At 34.7% G+C, this 21,896-nt stretch overlaps 1 protein-coding gene across 2 annotated transcripts in view; it reads left to right on the plus strand.

The window, feature by feature from the left end:
• Window positions 1-21,896, plus strand: part of LIN9 (lin-9 DREAM MuvB core complex component) — a 102,668-nt gene that overhangs the window by 45,173 nt on the left and 35,599 nt on the right. For both annotated transcript variants that reach the window (XM_059905444.1, XM_059905438.1), the window contains exons 8-10: window positions 16,530-16,663; window positions 18,027-18,146; window positions 19,005-19,106. In XM_059905444.1, coding sequence (XP_059761427.1) covers window positions 16,530-16,663; window positions 18,027-18,146; window positions 19,005-19,106 — 356 coding nt within the window. The remainder of the gene's footprint in view (window positions 1-16,529; window positions 16,664-18,026; window positions 18,147-19,004; window positions 19,107-21,896) is intronic.

The raw sequence follows: 21,896 nt of genomic DNA on the forward strand, positions 1-21,896 counted from the left end.
TTGGCAATCTGTATATCTTCTTTGGAGAAATGTCTATTTAGGTCTTCTGCCCATTTTTGGATTGGGTTGTTTGTTTTTTTGTTATTGAGCTGCATGAGCTGCTTGTAAATCTTGGAGATTAATCCTTTGTCAGTTGCTTCATTTGCAAATATTTTCTCCCATTCTGAGGGTTGTCTTTTGGTCTTGTTTATGGTTTCCTTTGCTGTGCAAAAGCTTTTAAGTTTCATTAGGTCCCATTTGTTTATTTGTGTTTTTATTTCCATTTCTCTAGGAGCTGGGTCAAAAAGGATCTTGCTGTGATTTATGTCATAGAGTGTTCTGCCTATGTTTTCCTCTAAGAGTTTGATAGTGTCTGGCCTTACACTTAGGTCTTTAATCCATTTTGAGTTTATTTTTGTGTATGGTGTCAGGGAGTGTTCTAATTTCATACTTTTACATGTACCTGTCCAATTTTCCCAGCACCACTTATTGAAGAGGCTGTCTTTTCTCCACTGTATATGCTTGCCTCCTTTATCAAAGATAAGTTGACCATATGTGCGTGGGTTTATCTCTGGGCTTTCTATCCTGTTCCATTGATCTATATTTCTGTTTTTGTGCCAGTACCCAAAGTTTAAAAAAAAAAAAAAAAATGGGCAGAAGACCTGAATAGATATTTTTCCAAAGAAGATATACAACATACAGATGGCCAACAGGCACATGAAAAGATACCCAACATCACTGATCATCAGAGAAATGCAAATCAAAACCACAATGAGATATCACCTCACACCTGTCAGAATGACTGTCATCAGAAAGACCACCATTAACAAATGTTGGTAAGGACGTGGAGAAAAGGGAGTGCTTGTACACTGCTGGCAGGAATGTAAGTTGGTGTATCCACTGTGGAAAGCAGTATGGAGGTGCCTCAAAAAAGTAAAAACAGAACTACCGTATGATCCATCAATTCCATTCCTGGGTGTATATCCAGAAAAGATGAAAACTCTAATTTGAAAAGATACATGCAACCCAATGTTCACAGCAGCATTATTTACAATAACCAAGATATGGAAGTAACCTATGTTGCTAATTAAACAGAAACAGACTCACAGATGTAGAGAACAAACTAGTGGTTACCAGTGAGGAGTGGGGTAGGGGAGGGGAAAGATAGGGGTAAGTGATTAAGAGGTACAAACTACTAAGTATAAAATAAATAAGCTACATGGATGTATTGTACAGCACAGTGAATATAGCCAGTATTTTGTGATAAATTTAAATGAAGTATAAGCTGTAAAATTTTGAATCACTATGTTGTATACCTGAAACTAATATAGTATTGTAATTCAACTATACCTCAATTTTTTAAAAATGAAAGTGTTTTAATACTGTATTATGAATATGACAGTAAAACTGTATGCCATAAAATTTTTATAATGATTCATTCATTAATGTATATGCCAGGCTACCATGAAGCCATCGTATTGATTACACTAGACTACTATAAAGCAATTTGTGTTGCTTTTTCTTCATTATCAATGCATGAATCATTGTACCTGTAAATAAAGATGAATTTCTTTTTCACATTATCTTTTCTTTTTTTGATGTCTAGTTTTAGTAATAGGCACAACATGTAAAGCATTTTGTAATATCATATAAGACAATATTGATGTAGGTACTGAGACATGATTCATCTTGTAAACAGATGATGTACACTTATGGTATTGATAAAAATATACAATACTATAAATGTATTTTCTCTTCTTTATGATTTTCTTAATAACTTTTTTTTATCCCTAGCTTACTTTATTGTAAGAATACGGTGTATAGTACATATAACATACAAAATATGTGTTAATTGCCATTTATGTTATCTGTAAGGCTTGCAGTCAACAGTAGGCTATTAATAGTTAAGTTTTGGGTTATACTCTTGAGTTAAAAGTTATACACAGATTTTCAGCTGCTCAGGGGATATCACCACTCCTAACCCCCATGTTGTTAAAGGGTCAACTGTATGTGCTGTCTTCAAGAGTTGTACTTGAAATATAAAAATTACAGACAGGTTAAAAGCAAAAGAATGAAAAAGATATGCCAACCAAATATTAACAATAGGAAGTTGAAGTGGCTATGTTAACATTAGACGAAATAGATTTCAAGACAAAGAGTATTACCAGACAGAGGAGGTACTTGATAATGATCGAAAGAGCACTTCATTAGAAGAACACAACAAATCCTAATATATATTTATTAGTAGACCCCTAATAACAGAAGTTCAAAATACTTAAAGCAAAAAGTAAGACAACTAAAGGAAGAAATATACAGGTCGACAATTATAGTTGTAGATTTTAACAACTCTCTACCAGTAATTGAGAACAGGAAAAAAAAAAATCAGTACAACTGTAGAGAATTAGAATAGCACTACTGGGCTTCCCTGGTAGCGCAGTGGTTAAGAATCTGCCTGCCAATGCAGGGGACATGGGTTCGAGCCCTGGTCTGCGAAGATCCTACGTGCCGCAGAGCAACTAAGCATGTGCGCCACAACTACTGAGCTTGCACTCTAGAACCCGCGAGCCACAACTACTGAAGCCCGCATGCCTAGACCCTGTGCTCTGCAACAAGAGAAGCCACCTCAGTGAGAAGGCCGCACACCGCAATGAAGAGTAGCCCCCGCTCACTGCAACTAGAGAAAGCCTGCATGCAGCAATGAAGATCCAATGCAGCCAAAAATAAAATAAATAAATTTTAAAAAAAAGAATAGCACTACCAACCATGATATCTAATTGATATTTTTAGAACAGTGTACCCCAAAACTGCAGAATATATAATCTTTGCACATGCTTAGGCTTTGTTTGTCAAGATAAATCATATGCTGGCCTATTAACACATGTCAATAAATTTTGAAAGGTTGAAATCATATACAGTGTACAGAATTTCTCTTAGCACAACAGGATTGAATCAGAAATTGAAGCAGTAAGATCTCTGAAAACATCCAAGTATTTGGGAATGAAACATCATACTTTAAATAATTCATAAGTAAAAGGAGACAATCTCAAGGGAAAATGGCAAATATTTTAAATTGAAAGATAATAAATATATCAAATATAAATATTTGTGGGGTGCAGCTAAAGAAGTTTATAGAGGAAACTTTTACATTTTTAAATACTTACATCAGAAGAAGATGCTTATATACATTTTAAAAAGGTTTAAATTTCTATTTTTACCTTAAGAAGCTAAAGAACAAGCCCACAGCTAACATCATACTCAACAGGGAAAGAGTGAAAGCTCCTTCTCTAAAGATCAAGAACAAGACAAGTGTGACAATATAGTGCTGGAAGTCCAAACCAGAGCAGTCAGGCAAGGAAAAAGAAGGCGTCAAATCCAAAAGGAAGAAGTAAAATAATCTCTGTTTGCAAATGACATGATCTTATATAGAGAAGACCCTAAAGACTCTACAAAAAACTATAAGAACTGGTAAATGAATTCAGTAAAGCCAGGATACAAAACCAACATACAATAATCGGTTGTGTCTCTATACACTAAAGACGAAATATCTGAAAAAGAAAATAAGGAAACAGTCTCATTCATTATGGCTCCAAAAGCAATGGAATACTTAGGAATAATTTTAACCAAGGATGTAAAACATCTGTACACTGAAAATTACAAGACATTGATGAAAGAAATTGAAGAAGGCAAAAATAAAAGGAAAGATATCCCATGTTCATGGATTGGAAAACTTAATATTGTTTTAAACAGTTCGTACTTCCTAAAGCCATCTATAGATTCAGTGAAATCCCTATGAAAATTCCAGTGGCATTTTTTATAGATATAGAACAATCAGTCCTAAAATTTATGTGGTACCACAAAAGACCTGACTAACCAAGGCAATCTTGAGAAAGAGGAACAAAGTTGGAACACTCAAATGTCTTGATTTCAAGCTATATCACAAAGCTATAGTAATCAAAATAGTATAGGACTGGCATAAAATAGACACATAAACCAATGGAACAGAACTGAACCCCCCCAAAAAAACCCATAAATATATGGTCAACTGATATTTGACAAGGCAACCAAGAATACTCCATGGGGAAAAGACAGTCTCTTCGATAAATGGTCTTGGGAATACTAGATATTCACATGCAGAAGAATAAAACTGGCCTCCTATCTTACACCTCTCACAAAAATTAACTCAAAGTGGATTAAAGTCTTAAATGTAAGACCTGAAACTATTGAATTACTAGAAGAAAACACAGAGGAAAAGCTCCTTGACATTGGTCTTAACAATGATTTTTTTTTTTTTTTGGAGATGACACCAAAAGCAAAGGAATAGAAGCAACAATCAGCAAGTAGGACTACATCAAACTATAAAAAGCTTCTACACAGCCAAAGAAACAATCAACAAAATAAAAAGGCAGCCTACAGAATGGGAGAAAAGATTTGCAAATCATATATCTGATAAGAAGTTAATATTCCAAATATGTAAGGAACTCATACAACTCAACAACAAAAAGACGAACTGATTAGAAAATGGGCAGAGGAGCTGAATAGATATTTTTCCAAACATGACACATAGATTGCGAACATGTACATGAAAAGATGCTCAACATCACTAATCATCAGGGAAACGCCACAGTGAGATGGCACCTCACACCTGTTAGAATGGCTATTATCAAAAAGGCAAGAAATAACAAGTGTTGGGAAGCATGTGGAGAAAAGAGAACCCTTGTGGATTGGTAGTGGAAATGTAAATCAGTGCAGCCACTATGTAAAACAGTAAGGAAGTTCCTCAAAATATTAAACATAGAAGTACCACATGATCCAGCAATTCCATTTCTGGGTGTTTATCCAAAGGAAACAAACTCACTATCTCCATAAGATACATGCACCCCCATGTTCGTTGCAGCATTATTTACAATAACTAAGTCATGGAAACAGCCTAAGTGTCCACTGACAGATGAATGGAGAAAGAAAATATGGTGTATACAGTTGACCCTTGAACAATGCGGGGAGTAGGTGTGCTGATCTCCCGTGCAGTCTAAAATTCACAAACACTCAGCCCTCCGTATCTGCAGTTACATATCTGCAGGTTCAACCAACCATGGATCATGCAGTACAGTAGTATTTACAACTGAAAAAAATCTGTGTATAAGTGGACCCCTGAAGTTCAAACTTGTGCTGTTTAAGGGTCAACTGTATATACAATGGAATATTATTTGGCCATAAAAAAGGAGACAATCCTACCATTTGCAACAACATGGATGAATCTTGAGGGCATTGATAAGTGAAATGTCAGAAAAAAACAAGTACCCTATGATTCCACTTATATGAGCTGCTTACAATAGTCAACAATCGTAGAGACAGAAAGTAGAACGGTGGTTGCCAGGGGCTGTGGGGGAGGGATGAATGGGGAGTTACTGTAATGGGTGTAGAGTTTCAGTTTTACAAGATGAAAAGGGTTATAGATATAAGTGATGATTGAACAACATTATTAATATTTAATACCACTGAACTCTACACTTAAGAATGGTTAAGATGATAACTTTTTAGTGTATTTTACTACAACAAAATAATTGAAAAAATAATAAATGTCAAGAGAATGAGAAGAGAAGCCATAGACTGGGGCAAAATATATGCAAAGGACATATCTGATAAAGGACTGTTATACAGAATATGCAAAGGACTCTTAAAACTTAATAATAGGATTAAAAAAAAAAACTTAATAATAGGAAAGCTAACAACCTGATTAAAAAATGGAGAAAAGATCTGACCAGGTACCTCACCAAAGAAGATATACTCTCATACTGTTAGTGGGAATATAAATTGGTGCAGCCACTATGGCAAAAAGTATGGAGATTCCTGAAAAAATTAAGAATAGAACTATAACACACACACAAAAAAGAACTATCATATGATCCAGCTATTTAACTTTTGAGTATTTATTCAAAGAATTCAAAAACACTAAATCAAAAAGTTACATACACCCCTATGTTCATCACAGCATTATTTATAATAGCCAAGATATGGAAACAACCTAAGTGCCCATTGTTGGATAAATGGATAAAGATGTGGTGTGTGTGTGTGTATATAATATACAGTGGAATACTACTCAGCCATGAAAAAATGAAATCTTGCCATTTGTGAGAATATGGATGGATCTTGAGGGTATTATGCAAAGTGAAATAAGTCAGACAGAGAAAGACAAATACCATATGATTTCACTCGTATGTAGAATATTAATAAACAAAATGAAAACAAACATAAATACAGAGAACAGAGTAGTATGGTTACCAGAGGGGAAGGAGTTGGGAGAAGGGCAAAATGAGTAAAGGGCGTCTGTTGTATGGTGACGGATGGAAACTAAACTTTTGGTGGTGAGCATGCTGTAATATATATAGAAGTCAAAATATAATGTTGTACACCTGAAACTTATGTGATCTTGTAAATTAATGTCACCTCAATTTTTTAAAAAAGAAAAGATATACAAATGGCAAATAGGCACATGAAAAGATATGCCACATCATATGTCATCAGAGAAATGCAAATTAAAACAATGAAATACCATTATACACCTATTAGAATAGCCAAAATCAAGAACTTGACAACACCAAACGAGAATGTGGAGCACAGGAACTTATTTATTACTGGTGGGAATGCAAGATGGTACGGCCACTTTGGAAAACAGTTTGGCAATTTTTTACAAAATTAAACATATTCTTACCACACAGTCCAGCAGTCACACTCCTTGGTGTTTACCCAAATGAGTTCAAAACTTATTTCTACACAAAAACCTGCACATGGATGTTTATAGCAGCTTTATTCATAATTGCCAAAAGTTGGAAGGAACCACTATGTCCTTCATTAGATGCATAAACTGATACATCCAGACATGGAATATTATTTGAAGCTAAAATGAAATGAGAGGGAATTCCCTGGTGGTCCAGTAGTTAGTACAATGTGCTTCCACTGCCGGGGGCCTGGGTTCGATCCCTGGTTGTGGAACTAAGATCCCACAAGCTGTGTGGCATGGCCTAAAAATAATAATAACAAAATTCCATGAAAAGAGATGGAGGAACCTGAAGTGCATATTACTAGGTGAATGAAGCCAATCTGAAAAGGTTACATACTGAATGATTCCAACTGTATGATATTTTAGAAAAGGTAAAACTATGGAGACAGTTGAAAGATGAGTTATTACCAGGGGCTAGTGGGAAGAGGGATTAATAAGTGGAGCACAGAGGTTTTTTAGGGCAGTGAGACTGCTCTGAATGATACTGTAATGATGGGCAGGTACATGCCCTTATACGTTTGTCAAAACTTATATAATGTGCAACACCAAGAGTGAACCCTAATGTAAACTATAAACTTTGGGTGATAATAATGTTTCAGTGTAGGTTCATCAGCTAACAAAATGTACCACTCTGGTGTGGGATGTTGATAGTGGGAGAGCCTGTTGGGTGTGTCAGGGAGGAGCTATATGGGTTGATAGTAGGGGAAGCTCTTAGGGAGAGTAAAGGTAGGGCATGTATGGGAACTCTGTACTTTCCTCTAAATTTTGCTGTGTGTTTAAAACTGCTCCTAAAAAGAAAGTCTGTTTTTAAAAATCAACTAATGTAATTCCCCATATTTAGTAGCATAAAGTGGAAAAACCACATGGTCCTATCAATAGATAACAAAAAATCATTTGACAGTATTAATGCCCACTCATGATAAAACTCTCAACAAACTAGAAATAAAAGGGAACTTCCTCAACCTGACAAAGTTAATATATGAAAAAATCTATGTGCAACTACATACTTAATGGTGAAATTTTGAATGCTTTGCCACTAAGATGGGGAACAATGCAAGGATACAGTTATGATCTGTATACAGTATTCTGCTAGATACAGTGAAATAATACAAGAAAAAAAATAGAAATCATAAAGTTTGGAAGAAGTAAAACTGTCTCTTTTCACAGATGACATGATTACCCATATGAAAATCCTAAGGAATCCCAAATCAAGGACTAGAATTAATAAGATGAATTTTTTTGCAAGGTCTTTGGATATAAAATCAATATGAAAATTAGTTGTATTTCTGTATAATAAGGCAACAACTGGACAATGACATTTTAAAAAATGACACTATTGACAATAGCATAGAAAACCTAAATAATTAGAGAGATAACACATGTCATGGATTGGAAAACTCAGTATTGTTAAAAATGTCAGTTCTGCCAAGACTGATCTTAGAGGTAAACAGTCTAAATCACAGCAGGCCTTTTCTTTTTCTTTTTCTTTTCTTTTCTTTTCTTTTTTTTTTTTTTGAAATTGTTGTGCTTATTCTAATGTCTGTGAAAATGGGAAGGATAGTTTAATCCAGAAATAGATGCACACATATGTCCAGTTGACTTTCTGAGGGTACCAAAGCATTTCAATGGAAAGGAAGGGCATTTCAATAAATAATGATTGATCAGCTAGGTATATATATGGAAATAAAATGAACCTTGACCTTTCCTCATGCTATACAAAAAACTTAATCTAAGATGGACCAAAAGGCTAAACATAAAAGCCAAAACTATAAAGCTTCTGTAAGTAAACACAGGAAAATATCTTGTGATCTGTAAGTAGGCAGAGATTTCTTGGATCTGGCAAAAAAGTAATTATCAAAAAAGAAAAATAAAGGTGGTTTTTAGGTTTAACTTAGATTTAAAACTTCTGCCCACTAAAAGCCAACATTAAGAAAATAAATAGGCAAGCCGTATACTGGGAAAAAAATATTTCCAAATCATATATCTGAAAAGGGACTATATCTAGAAAACATAAAGAACTCTATTATTTAGTAATAAAAACATAAGTAATACAATTCAAAAAATAGACAAAACACTTGAGTAGAGACTTCCCAGAGGAAGATGTATGAATGGCCAATAAGCACGTGAAAAAACACTCAACATCAGTAGTCATCAAGGAAGTGCAAATTAAAATCATAATGAAATACCACTACACACACCAGAATGGCTAAAATTGAAACTACTGATAACATTAAATGTTGGCAAGGATGTGGAGCTACCATAATTCATATACATTGTTGATAGGATGGTATACCACTTTGGAGTAAAGCATGACAATTTTTAATAAAATTAAACTTATGTCTGTCCTGTCATCCAGCAGTTCTGCTCCAAGGTATTTAAGTAAGAAAAATGAAAATTGCTGTTCACAGAAGGATATGTACAAGAATGTTTATGGCATCTTTGTTTTAACTTTATAGTCAAAACCTGGAATCAACCCAACAACAGGCGAATGGATAAACATAACATGATATTTTCTTACAGTGGAATACAAATTGACAATAAAAAGGAGCTAACTACTGACATATAGATTAACTTCAGACAGTATGACGAGCAAAAGAAGCTGAAAACTAAAGAATGCATATTGTATGGTTCCATTTATATGAAGTTGTAGAACAGGCAAAATTAATTTATGGTAGAAAAATATCATCAGAAGAGAGGTTGCTCCTGAAGAAAGGATTGCCTAGGAAGGGGGAACTTTCTGGGATAATAAGAATATTCCGTGACTTTAAAGATGGATGATTTCATTTGTCAAAACTTATAGAATTATACACTTACATTTTCATTTTACTGTATGTAAATTTTACCTAGAAAAGTATATAAACAAACAAAATTCCACATTGCTTGCTGGGAAGAAATTTTTTAGTAAAGAAGGAGTAGTAGACTTTTCCTCAATAACAACAACAAAGAAATTTTTAAAGTAACTATATTAAAGATTTTGCAGTAGGCGCAAAGAAGACAGGTAAAAAGTGACACCAAGTGATTCTTAGTTACAGAGTTAAGAACACAAGAATTTTGACAAACACCAAAATGATGGAAAATTTGAATAGTGGAAAAGTCTTGGGGAAACGTCTGGACATGATACTTTAACCACATTGTACAGGAAGTCGTTCATCAGGTGTCCGTTGCTCTGAATAGTTCTAGAACTCTGTGTAGTCAGAGAAGTCAGGGTATAAAAAGAGATTTTAAAATCATTGGTTTGTTAAGAAATTGTAAAATTCAGAACTGTCCTAAAAGTAATGTAGTTTATCTAAATCAAAGGATTATGGGAAAGGAAGTCATCAAGGATGATGTGGAAGATGTGATTTGGAAGATATGATTTATAGAAGTAAATGTAGAGTTAAGATTTGACAGCTGCTGGTTAACCCAAATTCTGAATCCTGGCCCAAAACTGAGGCTCTGACCAATAATATTTAAAGTTGTCCCTTGATGTTTGTTTATAATGAAATTACTTTCTAAACTTGGATTTTTGGATGCCATTAGGTATGTTCACCAGATTCCCAGCAAACCTTCTGTTGTGTTTGAAAAATTGTCTCTTTTTTTTTGCATTGCGTATTTGACCTTATAAACGGTCAAAGAAGTAGAGTGACCATATAATTTATCACCCAAATAAGCATCTTCTGAAAGTAGAAGAGGAGGTGCTGTTAATAACTGAAGTAGGATAACAAGTGTAAATGGACATTGTCCTGAGGTAATTGGCTAATAGGATTTATGGATTAATAGGATTTACCCTACCTAAAGGATGTTTTTGAAATTTGTTTATTATAAAATATTCTCAAAGCCTTAGGTTAATGCTGATAACCACAACAGCATTTTTTTCTTACTTTCCTGAACTTGGCATTCTGACCGAGAATCTGCTTTTCATCCCTTAGTGACCATGTATACTAACTTAGGTTGCTGCTTTTGTTTTTGTTTTTTTAGCTTTGCATTGTCAACACCAGTAATCTGGAAATGGCTGTTAAGGAGAGGGCTGCCTTAGAGACAAAAGTTTAAGTATTTTTAGAAGTCTTTGAGCCAGTTAAGTAAAACTGGATAGAATTTAGCCATCACTTGAACAGATAGATACTCCTGTAATAATAGGGGAGCCTGACTTCAAGTATAGATCTGTGGTAGAGGGTCATAAATGACATCCATATAAAAATATGGAAATATCTTCTATTCTTGATTTATAAAGGCAATGCATTCTCAAAAAAAAAAAAAGAAGAAAAGAACACAGAAGTGTAGAAAGTGAGTTTCCCCTAAAGTTTTATGAATCTCCCTCTAAAGTTTGATGTATGTAAGTATACAGTATATGCCAGAACATAAGATGGTCCTCCCTCCAAATTATATTTGAGTTCTTAAGCTTTTCATATTATAAGTATTCTCTCAGTTTATTTTGCATGACCAAGCCTGCTTGGTGAAGACTCACTGATTTCTGGTTTCATTTTGTTGCGGTTGGAGAAAGTACTTTGTATGATTTTACTTCTTTTAAAGTTGTTGAGACTTGTTTTATGAACTAGCATTTGGTCTGTCTTAGAGAATGCCCCATGTATGTTTCAAAAGATTGTATTTTGCTGTTGGGTTGAGCATTGTGTATATGTTAGTTAGGTCAAATCGGTTGATAGTGTTGTACATGTCTTCCATATTCTTATTGATTTTCTGTTTTATTGTTGTATCAATTACTGAAAGATGAATATTAAAATCTCTAACTATAAATGTTGAACTCTACCATTTCATCAGATTTTGCTTCAGGTATTTTGGTGCTCTGTTAAGGTGCATATATATTTATATTTGTCATATTTTCCTGATACATTGACCCTGTTATCATTATGAAATGTCCCTCTTTGTTTCCAGTAGTATCCCTTATTTTAAATTTTCATTAATATAGCCATTCCAGTACTCTGTTGTTACTGTGGTAAATCTTTTTCCATCCTTTTACTTTCAACCTATTTGAATCTATGAATCTAAAGTGTGTCTCAGACACATGTAGAAATATATAAACAGCTTATAGATCAGTCTTGTTCTATTGAAGTCAGTATGCAAACCTCTGCCTTTTTAAAAATTTAAGAAATTTTTATCTAATTGTATTTTTTTATTGAGGTATAATTGACATCTAACATCATATTAGTTTCAGGTGTACAACATAATGATTCAATATTTGTATATATTGTGAAATGATCACCACAGTAAGTCTAGTTAATATCCATTACCACACATAGTTACCAAAAAAGTTACAACTTTTAAGATCTACTTTTTTAGCAACTTTCAGATATATGATTCAATATTATTAACTATAGTCACCATGTTGTACATTACCTCCTCATGACTTCTTTTGTTTGTTTTTTGTACATTTACAATTTAAAAAAAATTTTTTAATTGAAATATAGTTGATTTACAATGTGTTAGTTTCAGGTGTACAGCACAGTGATTCAGTTATATGTGTATACGTGTGTGTGCGTGCATGTGTATGTGTGTATACATATATATTCTTTTCCATTATAGGTTATTACAAGATATTGAGTGTAGTTCTCTGTGCTGTACAGTAGGTCCTTATTGGTTATGTATTTTATATAGACTGACTTATTTTATAACTGGAAGTTTGTACCTTTTGACCCCTTTCACCCTCTGCTTTTTGATCAGTGGTTAGTCTATTCACATTTTATGTAATAATTGATATGCTTGCATTTATGCCTGTCATTGTGCTATTTGTTTACAATATGTCTCATATCCTTTATTTTCCTTTACCTCCGTTCCTGCATTCTTTTGTGTTAAACAAATACTGTTTAGGATACAATTAGTATACAAATTTTACTTAGTATAGTTATATAGTTAGCATTTGTATATTAGTATACAAATGTAGTATACAATTTTAATTTCTCTGTTGTTATTTTTAGGTATTTTTTGAGGGTTTTGTGTGTGTGTGTGTTAGTTGCTCTGGGAAATACAATATGAAGTTTTAACATATCACAATCTAATTAAGATTAATACTGAATTAATTCTGATAAAATATAGCAGATTTACTCCAATATAGCTCCATTTTCTCCTACTTCCTTTTTACTGTCATCAAACGTGTTACATTAATATCTGTGATAAACCTGAGAATGTAGTATTATAATTATTGCTTTAAATAATCTTACTTTTTAAAAATGAAATGAAGAGAATAGAAAAGAAAGTGTGTGTGTGTGTATTTTGTACACACCGTTTTTTATATGCACCCGCATATTTACCATTTCTGGTGTTTTTCTTTTCTTGCTGTGGATTTTAGTTACTGTCTGGTATTATTTCCTTTTATCACAAATAATGTGTTTTAGTATTTCTTCCTAACTTGTCTAGGAGCAACAGATTCTCTCTGTTTTTATCTGAGAATGTTTCCATTTCTCCTGCATTTGTGCAAAATAGTTTCACAGGATATAGAATTCTTGCTTGATGGTTTTTTCTTGTTAGCACACTGAATATGTCACTCTGTTGCCTTCTGACCTTCATTGTTTCTGTTGAGATGTACCTGTTAATTGTGTTGTTCTTCTCCTACATGTGATGAGTCATTTTTCTCTTGAAGCTTTTCTCTTGAATATTCTCTCTTTATCCTTGGATTTTGGAAATTTCACTATGATGTGTCTAGGTTTGATACTCTTTATATTTATCCTATTTGGGGTTTTTTGAGTTTCATGGGTTAGTAGCTTAATTTTTTAACTCAAATATGGGAGATTTTTGGCCATAATTTCTTCCAATTTCCTTTTCTCCTTCTTTCTCTCCTTCCTTTGGGTCTCTCATTACAAATATGTTGGTGCACTTGACATCTTCCTACAGCTCTCCGAGGCTCCCTTCATTTTTCTTCAATCTTTTGTTCTCCGTGTTCTTTGGATTGGATAATTTCTGTTGATCTCTCTTTAATAGATCAGAATCCAGACTTGCTGCAATATATTATCTAAAATATTCCCTAATTCTTTTCTTCAAATCTTCTCTTTAACTCTAGAGTTTCTATTTGGTTCTTTTGTATAGTTTCTGTGAAATTCCCTGTTGAGTCATTGTCTTTAATTCTCTGAACATATTTATAAAATCTACTTTTGAAGACTGCTAATGTATCATCTTTGTCAGTTTCTACTTACTGTACTTTTATCCTGAGTAAGAATCAGCTTTTTTATTTCATTACATATCTAGTAATTTTTGGTTGAAAACTAGATATTTTAGATAATATATTGTAGCAACTCTGTAATTTTTTTGAGAATTGTTTTTACTTTAGTAACTTGCCTATGCAACCACTGATGTCTCTGCTCAGTTTTTTTTTACTCTTTTATTTATTTTTAAGCTTGCTTCCTAGGGAATGTTCCTGTGTCTGCATAACTTAGTGGCCAACCAATGACTTAGGCAGAGATTGTACTCAAACATCTTAATCCAGAAAGGCCTCAGACTGATCTCTGTGTGGACTTGGGAAACACATACAAAGTTGCTGTCCGTTTTCAGGTCATCCTTAGCTTTTACTTTTTACCAGACTTTCTTAGGTCTTTCCCACCCAATCACATAGTTTTCCACTTAGGCAAGAATTTATGGAGAGTTTATTTCAGTCTTTTTATGGTTCTCTAGTTTCCAGGATCTCCCTGTTAAATTCCTAGCTATTCTGCCAATCACCTCAGACAGGACTACCTCTTAGGCTTGCAAAGTTGTGGGGTTTTCTTATTCTTTCCTGATCGAGTTTGCCACTCTTAACTAGCACAGTCACAGGTTTTTACCCACTGGTCCACATCCTGTCTGCCCCTCTGGCAACAAACAACACTGTTTCCATGACCAACCATACATTAGAAAAACTCTTTTTACCAACCAAGTTGTTGGTGATGGTAGAGTGTGAATAGCCTCTTGCAAAAAGGCCACTGAGTTCACCTGTCCTTAACTGAAGCTCTAGCAATTTTTCCACAGTAATCGTTTCTTAATTGTTTTCTGCATTTGGCCCATTTCTAGTACCCTGAAATGGTTGTCTTTGACAATCCTGTACAGGTTTATACAAGTCTTTTGCAGAGAAGAATCACCAACCTCTTCACACTGCCATAACTGGAGGTCCTTTTCTATATTTATGTTTGTTCATTCAACTTTATTACTCGTATCTTCTGTATACCTGTTTACTTTTCCTTTAATTGGTCTGTCAAAGACTGAGAATGATATTTTTTTTAACGTTTTATTTTATATTGGAGTATAGCTGATTAACGATGTTGTGACAGTTTCAGGTGGACAGCAAAGCAACTCAGCCATACATATACATGTATCCATTCTCCCTCAGACTCCCCTCCCATCCAGGCTGCCACATAACATTGAGCAGAGTTCCCTGTGCTATACAGTGGGTCCTTGTTGGTTATCCATTTTAAATATAGCCGTGTGTACATGTCAATCCCAAACTCCCTAACTATCCCTTCCTGCCACCCTTCCCCCCTGGTAACCATAAGAGAATGATATTTTAGTCTTCTACAATTGAGTTTTTATCAGTTGATCCTTTTAAACAGTTTTGCATTGAATATTTGTATTTTATTTAAATGATATCATTGGGACTTTCCTGGCGGTCCTGTGGTTAAGACTTCGCATTTCCAATGCAGGGGGCACAGGTTCGATCCCTGGTTGGGCAACTAAGATCCCACGTGGCACACACCGTGGCCAAAAAAAGTTAAAAAATAAAAAATAAGTACTATCTTTATACGTTTTTGTGTGTATAAAATGTGTCACTTTGCCTAGTTTAATGCCTTAAATGCTACTGTTCTTATATTTTTCACTCGTGCTGGATGTTTGCTTGGATTTTCCTTATGTTACTTCAGACTGGATTTAAATAATAGTGACACATCTGTGTGAGGGATCCCCAAGACCACCCCCAGGTTTGGTTTGGTGATTCACTAGAAAGACTCAGAGTACTTGGCAAATAGTTGTACTCATGGCCATGGCTTATCACAGAAAAGGATATAAAGCAAAATAAGCAAAGGGAAAAGTACATGGAGCCAAAGTCCAGAGGAAAACAGGTGCAAGCTTCCAAGAGTCCCCTCCCTGTAGTGTCACACAAGACTTGCATAATTCCTTCAGCAGCAAGTTGTAGCAGCACTTGTGAAATGTTGTCTTCCGGGGAAACTCATTAGAAACTCAATGCCCAAGGTTTTTACGGGGGGCCGGTTACGTAGGCACCTTCTGCCCAACACATACAATAATTGGAAAGCAGGTAACCACATTGTTTGCACAGTCTAGGCACAGTAAACCACCTTTCTTAGTATGGGAACAATGGGAACACTCCCAAAATTCAAGTACCCAGAAGTCAACATTATAGGCAACCCTTTCTAAGGTTAGCAGTCTGAAACCTAGTAAATCTTTTCTGCATAGCACCCTTGTCTTTTTTTTTCTTTTCTTTTCTTTTTTTTTCAGTTGAACTACTCCTAGTGTTTCATTCATGAGTATAATGACCAAATTTGTTGACTTTTTTTTTTTTTTTTTTTGCAATTCGAGGTTTAAAGCAATGATATGATGTTAAAGTATTTTCCCCTTAGTTTGGTATATATATGATTTCATTCATATATCAAATTAGGGATCACCATTTATAGTTTTGTTTTCTGTTTCAAAAAATTTTTTTGTTGTTCCTTTAAGCCTAAAATAAAGTACATGCTTTTTTTGAAACTTTAATAGACAACAGTACTATACTTTCTCCACTTTGAATTACATGCTTGGAGCAGTTTTGTATGTGACAGTTTTTTGTATCTCCTAAATATCATAATGCCTTTTTGTTTCTTTTTTTCAGCACGATTACGTGGTGTTCATGATGGTCTGTTCACTGGACAGATAGATGCTGTGGATACTCTTAATGCTACTTATAGAGTAACTTTTGATAGGGCAGGGCTTGGAACTCATACTATCCCTGACTATGAAGTTCTTGTAAGTATTGTTTCATAATACACGTGTTTTATGCCTATTAAATATGTTTTGTAGAGTTTTCTTAGGGGTTGTATTTACGATAGAATCAAGATTTCAAGTCACAGAGGAAGAGATCTTTAGGGGTTTCCAGCCCTGCTTACTAGACTCCTGGAGCAGAACTATACTTAAGTCTTCCACGTTTTCCAGAAGCTAGCATCCCTCTACCAAATTTAGTGTGACACAACTGATCACTCTTGACTAAATAATCTTGGGGAATAAGCTACACAACACTTTCATTTCAGCTGTTGGTATAGTCCTCTTGTAAAATGACTTTAAAAGTATGTTAACATCTTGCACTTCAAAATATATATTTTTATATGTTCCTATTTTATCCTCAGAATATGCAGGGTGGTTGTTAATTACCCCCACTTTTTGCATGATGAAATTGAGACATAAGTATGTTAGGTAATTTATTCAAGGCTTTCAAGCTGGATTCTTGCCCTATTGAGACTGGAATCCACATCTTTTGAACTTCTGATATAGTCCATTAAACTACTGGACCATTATTTCATGATTATGCTTGATTTAGCAATGTCATGGAAATTATATACCTTTCTAATAAGTTAAAATATAAAGGATAAATATAACTCTAATAGTTTTTTTTTAATGAGTAATGAACTTTTTATAACAAAACTATTTGCCTCTAAGCATTATGGAAATTAAATTGTTCACATTTAGCCTCCCCTTTTTTCATTTCTTTGTTATAAACTTGATTTTTAAGGGTTGTGAACTTACAATTAAAAATCAAAATTACTTTATCTCCTTAGTGCAAAAATAGAAGAATCTTTTTTTTCTGATCTATACTTTTAAAAAAACTGTGACTCTCTGCTTATTGTAAGGGTTTCCTTATCAAATGTACTTTTAGAGAGGAGTAGGAGAGAAAGGAAATTTGGACTAAATATAGAGCAAGGTATACCAATCTTAATTTTTTTCATTAAAGGAGGAAATCTTTAAACCTCCCATTTCAAAAAAGAAAAATTACTTTTCTGTTTCATTAACGTAATTTCCTTTATGAGATCACCCAAACATTTCTCCCTGGCCAGATAAGAATTGCCTTTAATTACAGTGGGTAATATTCAGATAGTCTTTAACACAGAGACAACCACGGGTGGCCATAGATCACTTTCCTTTCTTTCAATAGATCACTTTCTTCTGGTTTATGAATTCAACCTCTTAGTAACAGAGTAGTATCCATACTCTGACTTAAGTTCTAGCCCTTTGATCTTTGTAGGTTAATATATTTTATGATAAAATAGGACTATTATAAAGCTAAAATGATTGGTAAAGTTCTTCAAGTTTTGGGGACTATTTTCTTTTCCCAAAGAGTAATGAGCCTCATGAGACGATGCCTATTGCTGCCTTTGGACAAAAACAGCGACCTTCTCGATTTTTTATGACTCCACCACGGTTACATTATACTCCTCCTCTCCAGTCACCAATTACAGTAAGTAATATTTTTTAGATGTCACCAGTAGTTTAAATGATTATTATGAATGTAAACTATGTTCTTATGAAATACACATCTATTACAGTAACTTCAGGAGGTGCCCACATTATTTTGAGTTGTCAGATATTAAATAAGTTAATAAAGTAAATAAAATAGTTGCTTCAACTCTGGAAATATTTTCCTTTTTGTAGGATTTTTAATAGAATAGTAATTATAATAGAATTTGCTCTTTATTTAAGAATAAGATACTTCCTTCCTACTGTATAGCACAGAGAACTATATTCAATATCCTGTGATAAACCGTAATGGAAAAGAATATGAAAAAAAAAGTATATATATGCATAACTGAATCACTTTGCTGTACAGCAGAAATTAGCACAACATTGTAAATCAACTGTACTTCAATAAAATAAATTTTTTAAAAAATAAGATACTTCTGGGACTTCCCTGGTGGCACAGTGGTTAAGAATCCACCTGCCAATGCAGGGGACGCAGGTTCATTCCCTGGTCCAGGAAGATCCCACATTCCGCAGAGCAGCTAAGCCCATGTGCCACAACTACTGAGCCTGTGCTCTAGAGCCGGTGAGCCACAACTACTGAGCGCGCGTGCCGCAACTACTGAAGCCCGTGCACCTAGGGCCTGTGCTCCGCAGCAAGAGAAGCCACCGCAATGAGAAGCCTGCACACTGCAACAAAGAGCAGCCCCCGCTCGCCGCAACTAGAGAAAGCCTGCATGCAGCAACGAAGACCCAACACAGACAATAAATAAAATAAATAAATAAATAAATAAATTAAAAAAATAGATACTTCCTTTTGAAAAGTCAATGGTTAAATGATTCCCTTTTATTCCCACAGGATAATGACCCCTTATTAGGACAGTCACCTTGGAGAAGTAAAATTTCTGGCTCTGACACAGAAACGTTAGGTGGTTTTCCAGTAGAGTTCCTTATCCAAGTGGTAAGAATTGCTCTGAATATTTTGGTTATTTATGAAAAAAACTCAATGACTTTTGTGTTATTAAAGTTGAAAATTTTTCTAGGACCAAATATTTTTATACTTTTAAAAATCATTGTGTTGGTTTTAAGAACTCTGTTATTTTCCAACAAGCTTGAAAATAAGTTATAACAGCAAAAAAAGACTTAGAGATCTATTTTTGTTGGGCTTTTCTTGGGTTTGGTTCTTATTATTTTTCTGTGTTAAGGACTCTAACCTTCTAGTATATGCTGTGTGAAACTGAATGGTTAACTGTTCATAAATTTTATAAGTATAAAGGTTTTTATTTAGTAATCTCAGTGCATCCTGCCATTATCAGTCACCTCAACAATTGTGGTGTGTTGGCCAGCTCTCTGGTTAGGAGAAACTTTATTTCTTTTCTGAGACTAGGAATAGCTATTCATTTGCTAAGTACTTATTGATTAGGCACAAAGAAATCTAAGGCTAAATCGAAACAAGTATAGAATTATAATATAGAACAATTTTCTTGAATAGCCTGACTCTTAAGAATGTAATGAGCTGTTTATTTTGAAAATTAGATTAAATAAATTATTCATTTTGGTTTTTTATCAGTAATTTAATGTTTTATTTTCTTTTTATTTTCTTTTATTTAGTTTGAACCATAGTCTAATAATGTTTGATTTGTTTCTTTTCTTTTTGTTTGAAAAGAAAAACTACTTGGCTTGGGATAGATAGAGTCTTTATAAATAAAAATGTTTATAGCGTAATCCATTAAAATATTCACAGGGTTACCTTTTACAATTAATGTTATTTTGAGGAAAAGTATTATCATTTATGTGTATGTGTATAGCATTTTTTATTCCTTAGTTGTATGTTGTTAATTATCCTTGGAATACAGAATTACATCTTTTAACTTCCAAAGGTAGATAAGATATTTTTATATGAAAAGTTAAAAATATGAAAAGAGACAAGGCTTATCATTTTCACAAATAGGACACTTGTGTTTTAAAGAAATTCTTTCTTTTAAATAGTGGAAGTAAAAACAGAGCTAATATGTCATATTTGGGCAAGTGTGTGTAGGGGGAGATGGAGGGAAGAACAGGGGGTCAGGGAGAGGGAGAGAGGGGCTAGGGGGAGAGAGAGAGAGAGAGAGAGAGAGAGAGAGAGAGATCCATCGATACACCAGCAGAGGGCGTCAGAGGCTAAATACTAGTATGCTACTTCTAAAGTATTGATGTTTTTATTGATGCTTAGATGTTTGCTTGCAGTGCTTAATTTTAACTTCAAAATCTACGTGTAAAAGCCTAGTTAAAACACTGCTTTCATTATTTTAAGCTATCTAGCAGATAAAAATAAAAGTCCTTTTATGTACTTGTCTTTTGTAATATGTAAAGTTTTATGAAACTCAGATCTGCTCTTGTTAAGCTGTGAGATATGTTTTTGTCTTTTTCTGTTACTGTTTTCTTTCTTATAACAAAATAAACATCATCATGTTTTTGCAATTTTTATAATTCATAGTTTACAATGAGTTTTCTTTGTGAGGAAACTTTTTCTTTCCTGGGGTTAGGGATTTTGAGGAATCTAAAAGACTGCCCACTTGTTAGAGAGGACTCAGTTTTGAAAAGAATGAAAAGGAAACAGCATGATTTTCTATCAAAAACAAGCAAGAAGGGACTTCCCTGGTGGCACAGTGGTTAAGAGTCCGCCTGCCAATGCAGGGGACACGGGTTCGAGCCGTGGTCCGGGAAGATCCCACATGCCGCGGAGCAGCTAAGCCTGTGCGCCACAACTACTGAGCCTGTGCTCTAGAGCCCGCAAACCACAACTACTGAGCCCGTGAGCCACAACTACTGAAGCCTGAGCACCTAGAGCCTGTGCTCCGCAACAAAGAGAAGCTACCACAGTGAGAAGGCTGCGCACCGCAACAAAGGGTAGCCCCGCTCGCCACAACTAGAGAAAGCCCACGCACAGCAACGAAGACCCAAGGCAGCCAAAATTAATTAATTAATTAATTAATTTTTAAAAAACAAGAAACACAAAACTGAAAATGGGAGGGAGACTGTTGCCTTCATCCCATCTTTTACTGCTTCTAACTCTGAAGAATCACACAAATTTCCATAAAACCCCAACAACTAGAGACAGGGTACCAGTCCACAGCTCTGGACATACTAATGAGGGTCTGTGTTAATAACTATGTAACATATCTCACCCGGCCCTCCGTCTGCCTGTATCAACTTAGGTCAAGTTTTTAGATTTTTTTTAATTATCAAAAATTTAATGCATATAAAAGCAAACAGGGGACTTCCCTGGTGGTGCAGTGGTTAAGAATCCACCTGCCAATGCAGGGGACACAGGTTCGAGCCCTGGTCCAGGAAGATTCCCACATGCCGTAGAGCAACTAAGCCCATGCGCCACAACTACTGAGCCTGTGCTCTAAAGCCCGCAAGCCACAACTACTGAGCCCATGCCCCACAACTACTGAAGCCCGCGCACCTAGAGCCCATGCTCCGCAACTAGAGAAGCCACCGCAATGAGAAGCCTGCGCACCGCAGCGAAGAGTAGCCCCCACTCGCCACAGCTAGAGAAAGCCTGTGCGCAGCAACGAAGACCCAACACAGGCAATAAATAAAATTAATTAATTAATTAATTAATTAAAAAAGAAAAAAGAAGACAGAGTTGTATAATGCACCTCTAGGTACCCATTATCTAGCTATAACAGTTATCAACATCTCCTGGCCAGTTCAGTTTCAGCTATGCTCCCACCCACTTTCTCTGTTTTGAGAAATCAGACAT

Source organism: Balaenoptera ricei, chromosome 1 (assembly GCF_028023285.1).
Source record: "Balaenoptera ricei isolate mBalRic1 chromosome 1, mBalRic1.hap2, whole genome shotgun sequence".
Lineage (NCBI taxonomy): Eukaryota > Metazoa > Chordata > Mammalia > Artiodactyla > Balaenopteridae > Balaenoptera > Balaenoptera ricei.